We start from the raw sequence: 17808 nt of genomic DNA, 5'->3' as shown, positions 1-17808 counted from the left end.
AAGGCATTGGATCTGACTTTCAGCAAGAGTACACTGCATGGTATATTGTGACATAATATTAAAGACTACGGCATAGCCTAGGCTAATATGTTAGTCCCAGAGCATACAGATTAAACCCAAACAAGGGACGATAGCACGTGTGACCTAGCTGGCAAAGTCATGACCACGTATGCCTACACGTATTACCAGTGAATCTAGCTATGGCCTGTGTCCATACTGTCAAGACAATCGGAAGCAACCATCCGCTATTAAAACGACTGTCATCACTCTTCCATCTAGTGAAAAATGATGACAAATCAAGTGCACTGTGTTGATTTACTGTCAATACAAAGACATTATTGCTGAGCGTAGAACTTGAGGATCGACGACAGTGTGACAGTTGAAAATGGTAATACTTAATCAATGTCAAACGCGACATTAGATCCCCCTAAAGCTAAGTCCATAGGTCTACTAGCTACCACTGGTATTTATTTTTCAGTTCAGTATTTATTTATTTATTTATTTGCTTGTCTGCCTGTTTGTTTATTGGAGGGGGTTTTTTGTTTTTCTTTTAAAGTGACACGATAAAGAGTTGTTTGGCCAGGGGTCCTGCCGGCGATGAGAAAAGTCAACTTCAATGATTGCATGCTCTTCAGTGAAAGTGTCTGACTTGATAAAATGAGTGAGTGAGCGCATGTTTAACGTCGTACTTAACGATTTTTCAGCCATATGATGATGAAAGAGTGTATGTAATGTGTCTCCTTGTTGATGGACGGATTTCCACCACTCTTTTTTTCTAGTGCTGCTTCACTGAGATGACTTACCGAAGGCAAGTAGGCCTAAGCTGCATCGCCCGAGCCATTATACTGATACGGGTCAGCCAGTCGTTGCACTATCCCCTTCATGCTGAACGACAAGTGAGGAAGTTATAACTTCCTCTTTTAAGCTCTTAGGTGTGACCCGACCCAGGATTTACCTAGGATCTACCCCCACCCCCCCCCCCCCCCACCCACCCCCCCCCCCCCCCCCCCACCCACCCACCCTCCCCCCGATGCGTATGCTCTAGAAACTGCGCTGTCGGGGCCGGTTTGATAAAATGAAGATGGGTCACCATTTGTATATATTTAAACCTGTATGCCTATATACCTATATAAATGGGTTTCTGTTCAGTTACCAGAGCACATCACAGTAATATACTTTAAATAAAATGGTACGGTGGTTAACGCCTTCAGCTAAGTGTGCTTTGTATGCAGCAAACACACGGCGATGCTTAAATGGGGATTCCCCAAATGTATACTCCTTGTCGCCAGATGGCGCCTTTTCCCGCGGTGGGCGAAGGATTTATCAAGTGTGACAAGGTTTGTAAGTACTTGATTAAATTGATTAATATACGTCAAAACATTGCAGGATGCAAACTGACGACAGCAGGTGCAGTGATTTTGTTTACGTTTAGCTGATGGGTCGTCAGAGGGGAGCTGTAAAGATGAGTTTGTTGATCTGCTACCCAGATTGCTATAAGTGTATAAGTGTGAGTGAAAAGCCAACTTTATTCACGTCACCCGACTTATACTCTTAGTTGTGTGATGTACACGACAACTACAGCTTTACAAGTCCCCGTCACGGTGCAGGAACCCAAAATTCCATTTGGATGTTAGAACTCCTGAAGAACTCTCTCTCGCGTTCTTTTCTGTCAAAACCGCATGAGACTATTATTGGGTGTCCAGATATCGTAGATTTTATAGTTCGATTAAGAAATTGGGCAAGGACTGTTTTAAATTTGTGAAGGAAGTTCGGGATAGGAAAGGGTTAGCGGGCAGTAGGAATTTTTCGCACCAGGTAACAATCACAGTACCACACTGAAAAGGGCTTAGTCTTGAAACTCTCTGCATCCTTAATCCAAGAATGCCCCGGCGTTTATGGTTTTGGCAAATTTTGTTTTGCCAAAGATGGTCCCAACCTAGTGTCAGAACTTTCTCCATTTAAAAAGCTGATGCAGTCACCAACCCTTGACGAATATGTCAAGGGTGTCTGTACAACATACACCTCTAGTCAGTATGTCCTAAGAAATAATCGATTAACATTATACCTTTGGTAAATCAATAGAGCAGAGGGATAATGACAGCACACATAAGCCTGTGGAGTCCCGGACTGCTGTTGACTGCTAATCATTATTAAAATCATGAGTTTTGCGAAAGTCAAAAGACACATTCAATCAGTGTAAGACTACTTCAGTTCTTTTAATATCAGTGTAGTGGTCCTAGTATAAGTGAAATATTCTTGAATACTTTGTGAAACACCAATCAAATGAATAAATTAAGATCGGTTTGCTCTTCTTGCACATCTTTTTACCAAAACTTACTGCAGAGATGTTGTCGTATTAAAACATGCTGTGGTTCTAGTCAAATGTTGATCCGTTCAAGCTTGGCGTAGTGAGAGCTTAAGATGCAACTCAAGTCAGCTGGGTGTATGGAGGTGCTCCCAGTCACTGATGGCTATCTGATTTTAGGATTGACCAGCATACGCCTAATGACTGGAGTACCACATTTTGAGTCATGCCGATATTTTGCATAGGGACCTGTGCTTGGGACCCGATGCAATATCCAAGTTGAGTTGGACTGGGTCTTAAGTTCCCATGTATGCTGAGCTTTACAGGGATTAAGATTTCCCAAAGAACATTATTATCTCTATATTACCTGCTTTGTCTTCTTGTTTAATCTACTTTCTAGCACCTTGTCTCACAGTTTTGCTTTCCTGAGTGTAGTCTTCTTTATGCCTGTTAAGTCATACCTTCATGAACGTATGATACAGCTTGCCCGCTATCAAAATACACCCTGTTCGCTATCAAAATACACCCAAAGATGATGTATATGCAGGGTAGCAGTGTGCATTAGAGTGCAGTATGGGTTTTTTTCGGGAAGACAGAACATGTGAGTTGCAAATTCTTGTTTACAGTTTATGCTCCAATATTACAGATCTCACATGAAAAGCCAGTAGTGCGTGTAGCTCACAGTGTGGGGCTCAATGTGTGTCTGCAATCATAGCACTAAATACTAAGCCAGTATCTCACATGACCATCTCGGTGTCGTATAGTTCGACTGCCATGTCGACTTAGTGTCGTATAGTTCTACTTGCCTCTGGCTACATCAGGTCCCAAATGGTCATGCAGAAGCCACTTGCAACATGTCCGAAAAGGCATAGTTTACATGTATCTCATTAAAATATGTCCTACTACATGTGCTCAAAAAAAAAATCAGGTCTGATTTCTTTGACTTATCACTAAATCAATCTTATTAAGCTCCAGAGTGATCACTGCCGAACTGAGTGGCAATGGTGATAGTCTGAGGAAAGAAGTACGTACCGTTAAACTCCATATGGACACAGAGGATGTTGTGTGCGGTTTCTGTAAACGGGGGAGGGAGGCAGAGAAGGTCTGTGGCCCGTTACATGTGCAAGAGAGTAAGAGTGGGGAGATCGTGTCTGCACATCACAAATGTATGGTGAGTGGGAAACAAGCAATTTTCATTTCACTCGATACTTAAGGTTGGTTGTATGTGACGGACTGGTTCCTCTCTGATTTGTGGCTCAAGCTAAATATCAGGAGTTATTGCCTCCCTTGTGGTGGGCCGAAAAATGAAATAAGAGGAGAATTTTGAGATCTCAGACTTATACATGCACTATTAAAATATATGAAATTGGTGCATTGGAATCATTAGCAACAAATATATCAAATTGTGTTCACCTAGGAACAATTTAATACTTTTAAATGATTTCGATTAATTTGTCATATTTGGTATACATGGTGTTATGAAATTGAAATTTAATGCATAATAATTTGGAAGCAGAACATGCAGTTGAAAGTTCAAGACTATATATACACTGTATATAAAGATTCCAAACTGTATGAGCTGTTTTCATAGAATATGTATAATAGCAAGCAAAGGCCACAAAGGTTTATCACGGAATAGTTTCTATTTAATTTCCATAAATTACACAAGAAGGTTTTTATAGATTGTGTAATTCAATCTTGAATATTTATTTTCTGTGTTTTTTCACAGCAATACTCTGCTCTGCTTACACAGTACAAGTTTAAACACTTTGGTGGGTTCAAAATAAATGATGTGATTAAAGAAATTCAGCGAGGCAAGAAACTGGTAAGTGACCTACTCTATGGTTGGTGATAAACTGAAATGTTAACCTACTGTAGGGTTGGTGAGAAACTGAAATGTTAACTACTCTAGGGTTGGTGATAAACTACTATGTTAACCCAGGGGTTGAAATACTCTACCTAGCCCCAGGGGCCACTGGCTCCCAAAAGTCAAACTATTAGGAGCCATATACCAAAAGGAGGAGCCATAAATTATGAACTTTTCAGAGGTTTATGAAAAGTTTATTTAAAAAAACAAACTTTATATACATCTCTTTTTGCATGGTACACACATTCCAGTTCAAGTTATAATTCTGCATATAATTCTGCAACTTGATAAATGAAATGAATTTAATAACTCATTACCCTTAACAGTTTAACCAATAAGTCCACTGGTAATTGTGAAAGAAACAACCAATACTGTTGTGATGGTCCTAAATTTAAAAAAAAAAAAAGTGAATCAGTTCTTCAACTTGTAACTGTCAATCAAAAATTCTTCTCTCTTATTTAGCACTACACATCCACAATGAGACAATAAAACACTGGCCCCATATTTTTCAGTAAGTCCTCGATTTTGCCCCAGTTTGCCATCTTTCCACCATGGCAGTAAAGCGGGTTTGGTGTCAGGTGTGGAAATGCTGTCCTGAGACGTGAATGTGCATAAGATCACACAAGACAGGGGTAGTCAGGCGAGATCTGTAGTCTGTCTTTACATGATTCATCCACGAAAAGCCCCTGTCTGCCTCAGCTGATATTGGGATGACCAAATAAATTTTGACCAAGGCCAGAATGTTGCTGTAATCCTTAAACAGATCCTTGTCTCTAAGGACCTTTGGCCACATTTTTAGGGAGGTCATTTCATGCAGTTTTTGTACATATGTGTGAGTCAGATCCAGTAAAATCCTGTGCCATTCAAGTTGCATCTTGTCACATTCATAACCTTTCCTTTTAAGAATGTTCTCCTACTTTGCATTGAGTGCCTGTAGCTTGAATGCCCCCATACTCCACAATTCTGGACTCCTGATCTGGCCACTGGAGAGAATATGTGGAAATTGCTTAAAACTTTGTCTGACACTGTCAAATCTGGACCTAATGCTGGTCAGAATGATGGTAAATATTTTGTCGTATTGACCCCGGAGTCTCTCACCAATGCAGTCGCTGTGAGTTCAAGTCCAGCTCACACTGGCTTCCTTTACGGTCGTACGTGGGAAGATCTGCCAGCAACCTGCGGAAGGTCGTGGGTTTCCACCATAATGCTGGCCGTCGTCGTATAAGTGAAATATTCTTGAGTACTGTGTAAAACACCAATCAAATAAATAAATGAATATTTTGTTGATATCAGACTGGACTCTATTCATTGTAATGTCAACAGAGGCTTCACCTCTGCTTTTCTCCATTTTTATTCCCTTGTATTCCTCATTTTGCATTTCAACTTCAGCCAATATTCTTAGTGTATTAGAGACGTCATACTTTTCAAGTTTATACATGGTTTTTGACAGCGTTGTCTGTAGCTTTTCAAGTGTACTGTCATTGTTTTGTAGCACTTTAGAGAGAGTGGAGCATGTGATCAGGAAAAATTGTAACACATTCAGAAGTAGGATAAATTTCGGACAGAGGAGTGTCTTATAGAGACCTTTGCACTTTGCTGCCTTCTCTGAAGACTGAGAGATGCTCACTTGGTGCAGATGTGTTGTCAAGACGGGAAAGTCTCGCAGGACAGCAGCAACAGCTTGCTCCCTGTCCTGCACCCACCTTGTCCCAGTAACATTCACTGGTTTTACAATTGGTACTTCAAGAGCTTTAGCAGTTTCTTCCAGGCCTTCCGACATAAGCGCAGAGTTACTGTAGGTTTTTTACAACACAACTAAAACTTCGTCTATGGTAACCATGTATGGGACAGTTTTTGCAGCTACTTTTGTAGTCAGTCTTCTGCCAATTCTAATCGGTGCTGTACAGTGCTTCCCGGTTAAGTGAGGAACATGGTCTTTTGTTAGAAGAGATACTACACCTTTGTTTTTCCATAAGTTAACAGATGCACCATCACCGCAACATACTACAGAGACCCTTGCCAATTTGGAAAATTCATGTCACAGTTCAGGGTGTCCACAATTACACGAACAAGTCCAGGTGCATCAGCTTTTTGTACATGTTTAAAAGCTAAGAACTTCACGTACGGTTTAAAGTCCTTGTCCAGAACTCAGACGTACACTACCTCCTCTTCAATAACCCCAATGTCAGCGGAGCCTTCAGTTATCAGTGAAAAAAATAACTCTCTACAAGAATTGATGCATAGGAGTAGAAGAAGATTCAGCCGCTAATCTTTGTGTCTTATCAGCAGCAGCTGCAGATCTGTATGTGTCCCTTGACTGATGTTTCACTATCGTGTCCAGTTTAAATGAGCTGGATCCATTAACAAAACTACAGACTCCTTTTCGAGACTGTTCATATTTTTGGCACAGTGAAGAAGTCATTGTGTTTTTTGTACGGTTGAGAATGAGCCACGGCCTATCATTTTTCCACTCCTAAAACTACGCTTAGGTGTTAATTTTTTTCCTCACTGGATGGTCTGCATCGTCCTTTGTTTCATCCCGGCGTGCTTGTACCTTAGGGTTGTTGTTGTTGTTGCTGTAACTTCATCACTGTGCCAACACGAGAAATGGCGAATCAGTCATATCTTGCGGCTTGGGCTTTCCCTATCCTTACGAATACGCCGTTGCTCATTTGCAGAATCATTTCCTCCACCATTTGTTTAGTTTCAGTTATTTTTGCTTTGCTGCCATCTCTGGATGGAGAATTTACAGCGGTTGCCATTCGCTATGGCAACAGCCTGTATATGCAAGCCCTGCGAATTATTTAACTAGGTCATCATTCAAGGCTATCACACTGGAACGATTTCTCAGAGGGTTCAGTAGTGCTGCAAGTTTTCTTTATTTACTGCCTACAAAACAGAAGCCTGCATTAGGAGAATGATAGGAATCTCTGAGCAAACTGAAAGCAATATCTAGAAATGCCCATGTCCATAGTCCATGAACAGCTCGCCGAGTGTCTTGAAGAAATTTAGGAGCCAGAGTAAAACTTTACTCGCAAATGACAAGTTGGCACCCAAGTATTTCAAACCCTGTAACCTTCTTCAGAGTTGGTGAGAAACTTTAAATAAATGCTCTAGGGTTGGTGAGAAACTGGTAACTGGGTTGGCGAGAAACTGATAAGTTACGGGCTCTTGGGCTGTTGACAAACTGGTAACTGGCGAGAAACTGATAAGTTACGGGCTCTTGGGCTGCTGACAAACTGGTAACTGGCGAGAAACTGATAAGTTACGGGCTCTTGGGCTGCTGACAAACTGGTAATTTGAAGATGCAGTGCAGGGCCCCGTAGACAAACCTAATGAATCCTCCTCGTCTTATGACTGAAAAATTGTTAAGTAAGACGTAAAACTGCAAGCATACATATAGTATTAAAGTGAACATCTTCCTGATGTCAAGGAAATACTATTTAAAGAGTGGTTACACAAGGTAAAAAATTGGCAGCAATCTGCACTCTGCCTTTTTGTTGTAGGCATGTTATGTTTGCAGAAAGCAGAAGACTCCCTTAGGTAAGACTGGAGCCACGGCAGGATGTGCTGTCCGGAGATGCTCCAGGACATTTCACTTTTATTGTGGCTCTGAGGACCATAAAGTCATCACAAAACGATTTGTGATGAACGACAAGAAAAAAAACAAGACAGCGATATTGTACAGGTGATAGTGCGAGGTTTAAGTGCTAGATTTTGTAGAATTGGCAGGTGTTAAATATGGGAAAGCAAAACGGAGATATGTATGGTGAACCTTGAACAACACTTACATTAAAGGTCAACCAATGTCACTATGGTCTTTGAATTATTTGAATGACATCTATGGTTGAAGGTTACATGAAAAGGAACTCTGAAACAAAGATTATGTTTCTATGACATTTTTTGAAGAAAATTTTGTCAAAAAAAATGTTAATTACCCTCTACATTATTCATATTTTCTGTCCATGGTCAGATTTTTGGGGAAATTATGTTGTCATTGATTTTGTTCGGAACTCCGTGATTCATGTTGCTACAGTGTGGGCAAGGTGAAATGTACAGAGACACTGCGTGGCTTCTTTGGGCCAGTATAACGCCCTCTCCACACCCTGCACTAGCCCCCATTCAGTCTGTTCCCCACACCCTCACCCCCATTCGGCCAGACCCATTCAGTTTGTCCAACACAGAGTTCTTTTTAAAGAGGGATCAAAACCTAAGCATTTCATGTATCCTTTAAGGCAACTTATTGACGATGAGTCTTGTATGAGTGGTAGCAGTCAGCATTGTGGATGCAGGAGCGGGGCATGGTGTGTTGGTTAGAGGCCATTGCCCTTCCATTGCTGGGACAGAGAGAATATAGGTCCAGGCTTGGTCTACTTCTTATGCTGTGCATTTCTATATGTCAGTTGGGGGAACGTTCTTCAGTAACTTGTCTCTGGTTTTCTCCACCCATCACATGGACTACCATTGTCTAAGTGAAATTTTTTTTACTATGGTGTTAAACAACAATCAAATAAATGAATATGATACAATGAATGAATTTATAATTCATCATAAAAAAGGCTATGTGATCTGTGTGCCATGTTTGTTTTTCTGATCCACACACTATCAAGTTGCAATTGTTTGTAACTTCAGAGTATTCTGTTGTCAAGAACATAAGGAGAAATACATTGCTGATCTTGAGGCATGTAAAGGTATGTTCTCTAGTTCGGTTGAATATATGAATTGCTCATTAGACAGCTATTGGTAGGCTGTTGTGGCCAAGTGGAGAAAATACCTGCCTTTCAAATGTTGAGACACATTAGGTGTTGGTGAAATCTAGGCTTCAGATAGGGAATCTGCAAATATCTTCAGTCTTCATTGATCTCCTTGCCTTCCTGGTAATTGATAAGCTATTGGCAGCTCATGTAGGACTGTTTAGGAGCCTTAAATGCACATAAATATTGTTGTTGATCACTTGCCTTCTACCAATATGACACACACAAAGAAATATTGTGAGTAACCAAAATCACAAACATTTCACTTCCCATTTCGTCTCCATTGTATGAGTAAAAATAAATTTTGAATGTGGAATTAAAGGACAATCAAATAAATGAATAGACGCAGGGGTCAAAATGTGAGGTCATTTACTCGTCTTTTAAGAGCTCAAAATAAAAATGATCACCTCCATCACATCACATCACAAGAGACAAAAGATTGCTATAATTTATTCTTTGTTACAGTGTTTCTAAATGCATTCTACTTCACAGGTTTAAATCACATTGGATGATCTAAATTTTTGTTAAAGTCATCACACCCTAGAGGTTAAAATGTCAAACATGTTAGCCGTTGAGAAGGGAAGAGTCACGATCTGTTACATCCATTTTGACTGTAGTGTGTATAGTAAGTCATAGTAATAACGTACAAATTATTTGCCATTTCTTACACATTGCTTTTACATTTTTAAAACCAAATGTTTATTATGGTTATTTGTGGTACAGTATTCACTGTTGCTAGTAGCATCAAAAGCATGAGATTAAAAAGAGTGTTTAATTGATTATTGAAAGTGTTGCCCTTGCATCGCAATGACCATTGAGGTCTGTCAGATTCACAGTAGTAGTTTTCTTCTGGTTTTCTCCAGTGATGAACATTGCCATGGAAGTCAAATATGCTTGAGCACTGGATTGGTGTTAGACCCAAACCATATGAATAAAGAGATGAAACATTGATGATACATTTTCAGATGACATGCTCCCTGATAGTGACAGTGATGAGGACGAAGATAAAGATTTGGATGACTGGAGCGATAAAGACAAAGAGGCAGACCTGACAAATGAAAATGATGTGTCTTATCACAAATTGGGAACCAGCTCTCCTAAAGCCACCAGCATCCCTAAACCAAGCAGATACGAGCACAGTGACGACATCAACAAACACACTGATTCCAATCTTCCGGACACAGATACAAACACACAGGTACCAGCTGTATCAGGAAAGAGGCAAAATATGTGCGAAATGTCAGGCAGGCCATTGAAACGTTTGAAGAAATCGAGTAAAGCTAAGCAGTCAGAAAGTGATGGTTCATCAGATGTGGACAAAAGCTTCGCTGTGGACAGATCCAAGGTAGATGTCAAGCTGATGCGAAAGAATTTACCTGTGGTCAGAGTGACAGCTGTTGACAGTCATTTAGGGCGTGCCTCCCCGGCTTCCTCGAGTGTGTCCGAAGCGTCTTCCTGCAGCACTTCTAATGGTCACTCCACACCGGACATCCCACCACGCCTGCCCTCTCAGTTGAGGAACGTGAACCTCACTGAGAAGGTCACTGATATAGTAGCAGACACAGGTAAACCATACTCTCTCTGTAAAAAGCCTTAAGATAGGTATATAGAAGTACTGAAAAGATTTATTTATTTGATTGGTGTGAGGAAACCGAGCAGAGCCCAGGGAAACCCATGACCTTCTGCAGGTTACTGGCAGACCTTCCCACTGACAGGGATGGTCAGTGCGGTTAGCTTGGACCTGTGGTGCCCTTCTACTTGGCTTCATAAGGCATTAAGCTTAGTGCACAACATAAATTTTACCAGAAGGGCATTAAAGGATACAGAAAGGGAACTGTAAAACTAAGATTATGTTTCTAAACCAAAGAAAATCATGCTCAGGAATTTTTGTGAAAAAAATTTCATTTTGGAGGTATTCTTTAAGCATGACTAATGAAAGCTATAGTGCAACACAAACACTGTACACTGGATATGTCCTCTGGTTGTCAATTCAAAACTGAACTGTTACATTTCATTGATATTTTGTTTACCTGGTAGTTCTCTTAATTCTCATTTACCACAAGCTCTCTCTTAGAAAAAATGAATTATGGTAGTGCCACAGTAAGAAATATCGACTAACTTGTTAATAAACTGTTGTTGATCAAAATGTCCTGAGTTCGGGCAGGTCCATCAAAGTTCACATTTCTGTTTTGATGTTGTAGTGGCCCTGTGTATTGTGGGAAACCTAGAAATCTCCACAGACAAGCAGGATGAGTTAGTGAGCTTGATACAGAAGCGCTATTATATCAGCAAACATTCCATCTACCTGTGGCACAAGGTTGTGAAGAAACATGGGCTGAAATCACTTTATATGATCCACTTTATGTCGGAGTTGACTGAAAGTCTTGTGTAGGTTTTTCTTATCATTTTCTGCTTCACACTGACATTGTGACACAATATTGAAGTGTTATGTGAGACCGTTGAAGTCACTACATGTATGTGATTTTCTGGTTTTTTACCTCTTGGTAAACCTGCTTGCACATATAAACTACCAAGGCAAGCAGCACCATGGGAATTAGCTTCTTAAAACAAAGTATGAAATTTCTAGACGGACAAGGTATGAACTTTCTAATCAAATTTTGATTTTTACCACAACCCATGATTGATATTGTAATTCTATTTGTCAGGAATGGTGAGGTACAGAAAATGGAACGGTTACTGATCTGCCCTCAGTCTCAAGGTGTACAGGAGAAGTTCCGCAACATCCAGGCCCTTCAGGATAAGTTGGGTGATGGTTTTCGCTGTAAGCTGGACCAGGGCATGTACAAAATGGTTTATGATAATCTAAAGAAGGTGAAGAAGAAAAGAGGCTGTACTGTAGGTGAGCTGTTACCTCTGGACGACGATTGTGTACTGGTTTTACTAATCCATTCCAGCATGGAGGGAACTGAAGAGCTTATCAATGTCTTCTCTCCAACCAAGGCTCTGGACAGGGGAGACAATTCCACACGGGTCTTTTATCCCCTATGGCCTGACAAGATGGCTAAACGGATCAGACAGAGGTCTGTCTCACTCAGTCCTTTAGATGCTCAAGAAGAGATGAGGAAGTTAACGTGGTGGTCTGTGGCTAACATATCAGAACCTGTCCAACTTAAAATCCTCCCACTAGAGAGAGAGATTCTGTGTTCTCCAGACTACTTGGAATCTAGCATTGCTCTCCATATGTACCAGTTTATGAAGAAGATATACGCGTTTAGCAACCCAGAGGTGCTGGTCGTCTGTGTTGTCTCTTTAGATCAAAATGTTGTGCAGCCCTCTGAATACTTACTACGCGTGTTGAAAAGATTCTTGGTGAATGCTGACTCACTTCGCTATGCGTTCGTGGATGTCGCAAATGTCAGCGTTTTCAATCTACTGAATGAACTGAATGAGATAGCCAGTAACTGTGAGAAGAATCTTGAATGTTTCAGCACGGTTAACCCTGAAGTGCGCAGTGTGACCACCATTCTCTTAAAGGCTTCAAACAAAGCATTCACAAATTGCAGTGGTAAGTATCTGGTAGTACAGACATGAGAATTTTAAGATTTTCAATGTATCGAATCTCAGATCAAAGTGGCCTAAACTAATTGTTTCACTAATTTGGTTAAGATAGTAGAAGAAATTTCAGCTGATTGTCAAGGAAAAGATCCTCTTCCCTGAGTAGTATGATGTGGTTAATTTGCTGTCTCTCCAGTGTTAATTGTAATCTTGATGAGGCTTGATAGGTCTGGTGGACGTTCCTGCTTTCATTTTATAGGAGATAGCAAGTGTGGAACATGTACTTATATCAGGTCATATTTGTTAATGAGTGCCTTTGTTCGTTTTAGTCAGCAAGCATCATCAACCAAACTGTCTGAAGCAAAGTGGTTTATCCAGAAGTTATCCTGCCTGCCATGATAGTGATGAGGAACCAATGACAAGTCTTGTCAGACCAGAGGGTGGAGGCAGCTTTGTGGGGGTGAAATTTGTGGAGGATGGGGAAATGCCTTCTACAAGTAAAGAAAAACGTCACCACGGTAGGCCAAGGAAGAATCCAAGATAGCCCTCCTTACAGTGGACATCACTTCACCTGCATCAGTACAGAAGTTGACGTTTCTGGCCAGCATGAAAAAGATACTTCATTGGCACAACCTGACACGCCATCCAAAAAGTTTTATTGGGCTTTTACTGAACATTTTTTTCTCTCAGTGTTTTATAGTTTCTTTTATATTCCTATCTTTTATATTTGCCACAAAAAGAAAATATCATCCATTATGAATATACCCAAGTTTTCCTGATAGTATTGGATTATACCCTATAAAGAATTTTTGGCCAAGATCATCAAAGATTTAATAGGACATTAAATACACATGCTCTGAATGTAAGTCAGATGGTGTTTTGCAAAGATTTCACGTTATAGGAAAAGGGTGGAGCCGAGTTACTATATCTTGTAATTTCCACAAAAGAGCCTCAGGCTTCTTAATGAAAGGAATCTGAATCAAAGGGTAGGAGGTCCACGGTATATGTAAATGGGCTCTATGTTCCATACTGGTCTTAAGCTGATAACACAGAGAGAATTGAAGGTGTGCTCTGAGAAGAAATGGCAGCTTTTTGAGGGTTAATATACATGTATGTATGTTGACATGCCTGCTCCTCATTTTCTCAATTTCGGTATATTATATTGTCCATATACATGTATGTATGTTTACATGCCGGCTCCTCATCTTCCCAAATCCAGTATGTTATACTGTCAATATATATGTATATATGTTGACATGCCTGCTCCTCATTTTCCCAAATTCAGTATGTTATACTGTCTATATACATGTATGTATGTTTACATGCCTGCTCCTCATTTTCCCAAATTCAGTATATAATACTGTCTATATACATGTATGTATGTATGTTTACATGCCTGTTCCTCATTTTCCCAGATTCAGTATGTTGTACTGTCTATATACATGTATGTATGTTTACTTGCCCGCTCCTCATCTCAACAATTGCAGTATGTTATACTGTAAGCAAACTCCTCATACATGTATGTATGTTGACATGCCTGCTCCTCATTTTTCCAAATTCAGTGTATTATACTGTCTATATACATGTATGTATGTTTACATGCCTGCTCCTCATTTTCACAAATTCAGTATATTATACTGTCTTTATGCATGTATGTATGTTGACATGCCTGCTCCTCATTTTCACAAATTCAGTATATTATACTGTCTATATGCATGTATATATGTTGACATGCCTGCTCCTCATTTTCCCAAATTCAGTTTGTTATACTGTCTGTATACATGTATATATGTTTACATGCCCTCTCCTCATCTTCCCAAATTCAGTATATTATACTGTCTCTATGCATGTATGTATGTTGACATGTCTGCTCCTCATTTTTCCAAATTCAGTATAATATACTGTCTATATACATGTATATATGTCTACATGCCCGCTCCTCACCTTCCCAAATTCAGTATATCATAGTGTCTGTATGTATGTATGTTTACATGCTCACTTCTGATTTTCTCAATTTCGGTATATTATACTGTCTGTATACCTGTATATATGTTTACATACCCGCTCTTCATCTTCCCAAATTCAGTATGTTATACTGTCTATATACATGTGTACAGGGTGCAGCTCTTAATAAGGATTTGAAGAAAGCAAATTATTTTTTGCTGATTAGATGTCTTACATCTCTTCAGTTATAACAGGTCTTTTTGTGCAAACTTGTGATGTGTAGATCATTCGTTTTAAATTAAGATATTCTGCGTACTTTACAGTGCATTGCAGTAGAGTATGGTGGTCTGTCTCGCGTCCACACTCTAGCTCAGCATAGCTGACATAGTTGCTGGAAGCAAGCAAAACTCTCTGTATGTGGTTTAATGTAAATGGAGAAGACTAATTATTGGTGGATCTATCATCTTGTCATTTGGCTTCCTTTAAAACACATTCATAGTTTTGTATGTGTGACAAAGTATATAGACAAACCTGTACAGAAACCCTTTTGTAGGTCATAATTTTAGTGTTACATAGGTGTCATTACAGATATTTTGTTTTTGTACATTTTATTATTTAACTATGAATTTTGAAGTAAACTACCAAAATACATGCATATATACATACATGGCAAGTAGACCCTATCAAAAATCATGCAATGTTGTACAAATATTTTATTTGTGATGTACTTTAGATTGTCCTGCCCTGTTTATAGACCCCGGAAAAAATCCATTTTACCACATTGTTTTAGAGATGTGCTGGTTTAACATCACACTTGAGCAGAGATCAGTTCTTATTTGAAATGAGAGACTGCCTACTCAATTCTTATGCATTAGCAAACAAATCAAAAAAACTTACTACATTTGTGTAATGTACAGGCAGAGTATTACTCATTCCATGGCTGCAGCTGTACTTGTGTCATGATAAGGAACTATGATGATCATCCTGTCACTGTAGGTATTCACTGTTACTAGACTTGTGTAATGTACAGGAAGAGTATTACTCATCTCGTGAATGCAGGTGTACTTGTGTCAAGATAAAGAACAGTGATGCGCATTCTGTCACTGAAGTTGTAGGGTGTTAAGGCATGATTATGATCCAAGCATCGTGACTACCAGTGCCATGTTAAGGCTCAGTAATGATTACCCTATCACTGTGAGTACAAGTGCCATGTTAAGGCTCAGTAATGATTACCCTATCACTGTGAGTACCAGTGCCATGTTAAGGCTCTGTCATGATTACCCTATCACTGTGAGTACAAGTGCCATGTTAAGGCTCTGTAATGATTACCCTATCACTGCGAGTACAAGTGCCATGTTAAGGCTCAGTAATGATTACCCTATCACTGTGAGTACAAGTGCCATGTTAAGGCTCTGTCATGATTACCCTATCACTGTGAGTACAAGTGCCATGTTAAGGCTCTGTCATGATTACCCTATCACTGTGAGTACAAGTGCCATGTTAAGGCTCTGTCATGATTACCCTATCACTGTGAGTACAAGTGCCATGTTAAGGCTCTGTAATGATTACCCTATCACTGTGACTACAAGTGCCATGTTAAGGCTCAGTAATGATTACCCTATCACTGTGAGTACAAGTGCCATGTTAAGGCTCTGTAATGATTACCCTATCACTGTGACTACCAGTGCCATGTTAAGGCTCTGTCATGATTACCCTATCACTGTGACTACAAGTGCCATGTTAAGGCACAGTGATGATTACCCTGTCACAGTGACCATGGGTGCCATGTTAATGGCATAGCAATGATTACCTTGTCACTGTGACTACTAGTGCCATGTTAAGGCACAGCAATGACTACCCTGTCACAGTGACTACTGATGCAACATTGATGTTCAATCTGCCATAAGCCCCAGACAAGGAATTTTCAGGATTCCTTTTGCTCCAATATTCTTGTTGGTGTTGATTACAGGTCACTGGTGCCAGTAGAGTTGTTTACGTTACTTTACAGTAAGATCCGTTGCTTTCCACGAATATGGCATAATGGTTCACATTGTGCTTTCTGTCCAGACAAAATGTGGGAAGGGGACAGTGATGGTCATTGTTTCACTGTAGTGTAAATCTTCAGTGATGTCTAGTTAGCAAGTAGCTCTGATAGCCTGTACTAAATTTACAGGGTGAAAATTAAGAATAGAGCAGATGTGTAAAATATTTAGAAAATTTTATTACTAATTTTATATTGTTGATGTTAGTGAACATTGATAGTGAATGAAGTGTAAACCATATTATAGATATTGTTTACCATAGTTAGGATCATGGTACATTCTTTTTCTATCTAATGAGGAAATTTTGTTTTTGACTTCAAATTTTTATGAAGAGAAATATTTAAAGTATTAAGGTGTAATTTGGCAAATTGTGACAGTTTAAAATTAAAATGCCAAAAGTGCATGTTTTTATGTATATCACTCTACTGATCCTGAACCTGGCCTTGCATTCTTTCTACTTGTGTACCACATTGTGCCAGGCAATGGCCACATTGCTGGAACAAGCAGGGAAACTGAATTCATGTTAATTCATTTTACTTGAAGTCCTTTTGATTCTGGCTTGTACGTTGGAAGGTATTGCAGCAACCTGCGGATGGCCGTGGGTCTCCATCTTCTCTACAGTTTCCTCCCACCATAATGCCTCACCACAGTTGTATGCTTAAAATATTCTTGACTGTGAGAGTCTGACAGATTTATCTGCGAAAAATATACAGTACTACACTAAATGTGAAGACTTGTAATAGGAATGTACGTTAGTAAGAAACTGAAAGTCTGTGACCGCTTCTTGAACTCCGTATTTTAGTAGCACCCAGTGGCCTACAAGCACAGATCGGCCCACATACTGTACGGGATGCTTCACCTAAGGTTTTGTTTAACGTAATAAATTGCTATTTGCAGGTATTTCCTACATGTCCTGGAGACTTGAGCCGGCATTGATCATTTACTTCCATTGAAGTGGTCCACTAGATCCATGACCCGGGTTACAACTACGGCGTAAATCACCAATCAAATAAATATATTTCATTCACGGTTTTATGTTGAAGTACTCACTGGCCTGATGTCATTATCCTGTGACTGGGGAGTATGTCATGATAGGTGACTATAGCAGTGCAATTCACGGACTAGTGTTGCTAAACACCATAAAAATGTTGAAACTCTGGCTAGATACCGTTGTGATATGATCACGATAACCTTGAAAGTAACTTTAATTCAAAGTGCTTGCTTACTGTGACCACCAGGCCCTTGACCAATGAGGTTCCTTGTTCAAATCCAGCGAGTGATTGAGTGCTTGGGGTTTAACGTTTGTTCAAATCCAACTCTCGCTGGTTCGGCAACGGTTTTGTCAGGTACGTGACGGAGAGTAGTGACTGATTCTGGATA

The 17808-nt window shown here is 39.8% G+C and overlaps 1 protein-coding gene across 3 annotated transcripts; it reads left to right on the top strand.

Moving 5' to 3' along the window:
- Nucleotides 1–3280: 3280 nt before the first annotated feature.
- LOC135472600 (uncharacterized) lies at nucleotides 3281–17414 on the top strand. 3 transcript variants are annotated; one of them, XM_064752174.1, is made up of 8 exons: nucleotides 3281–3476; nucleotides 4035–4130; nucleotides 7679–7860; nucleotides 8805–8863; nucleotides 9892–10491; nucleotides 11128–11314; nucleotides 11593–12452; nucleotides 12772–17414. In XM_064752174.1, exons 1-8 carry the CDS (start codon nucleotides 3351–3353, stop codon nucleotides 12984–12986), a joined length of 2325 nt encoding a protein of 774 aa, XP_064608244.1. In that variant the 5' UTR covers nucleotides 3281–3350; the 3' UTR covers nucleotides 12987–17414. The 3 variants fall into 3 exon arrangements, with proteins under 3 accessions (XP_064608244.1, XP_064608254.1, XP_064608263.1); XM_064752184.1 differs by having other exon boundaries at nucleotides 3384–3476; nucleotides 4035–4077; nucleotides 5665–7860; nucleotides 12772–17413; XM_064752193.1 differs by having other exon boundaries at nucleotides 3434–3476; nucleotides 5665–7860; nucleotides 12772–17413.
- The last annotated feature ends 394 nt before the right edge of the window (nucleotides 17415–17808 follow it).

Source organism: Liolophura sinensis, chromosome 1 (genome assembly GCF_032854445.1).
Source record: "Liolophura sinensis isolate JHLJ2023 chromosome 1, CUHK_Ljap_v2, whole genome shotgun sequence".
Classification (NCBI taxonomy): Eukaryota; Metazoa; Mollusca; class Polyplacophora; order Chitonida; family Chitonidae; genus Liolophura; species Liolophura sinensis.
Note: the sequence above shows the minus strand (reverse complement) of the source record. Positions and strands in the feature narration are given on the sequence as shown.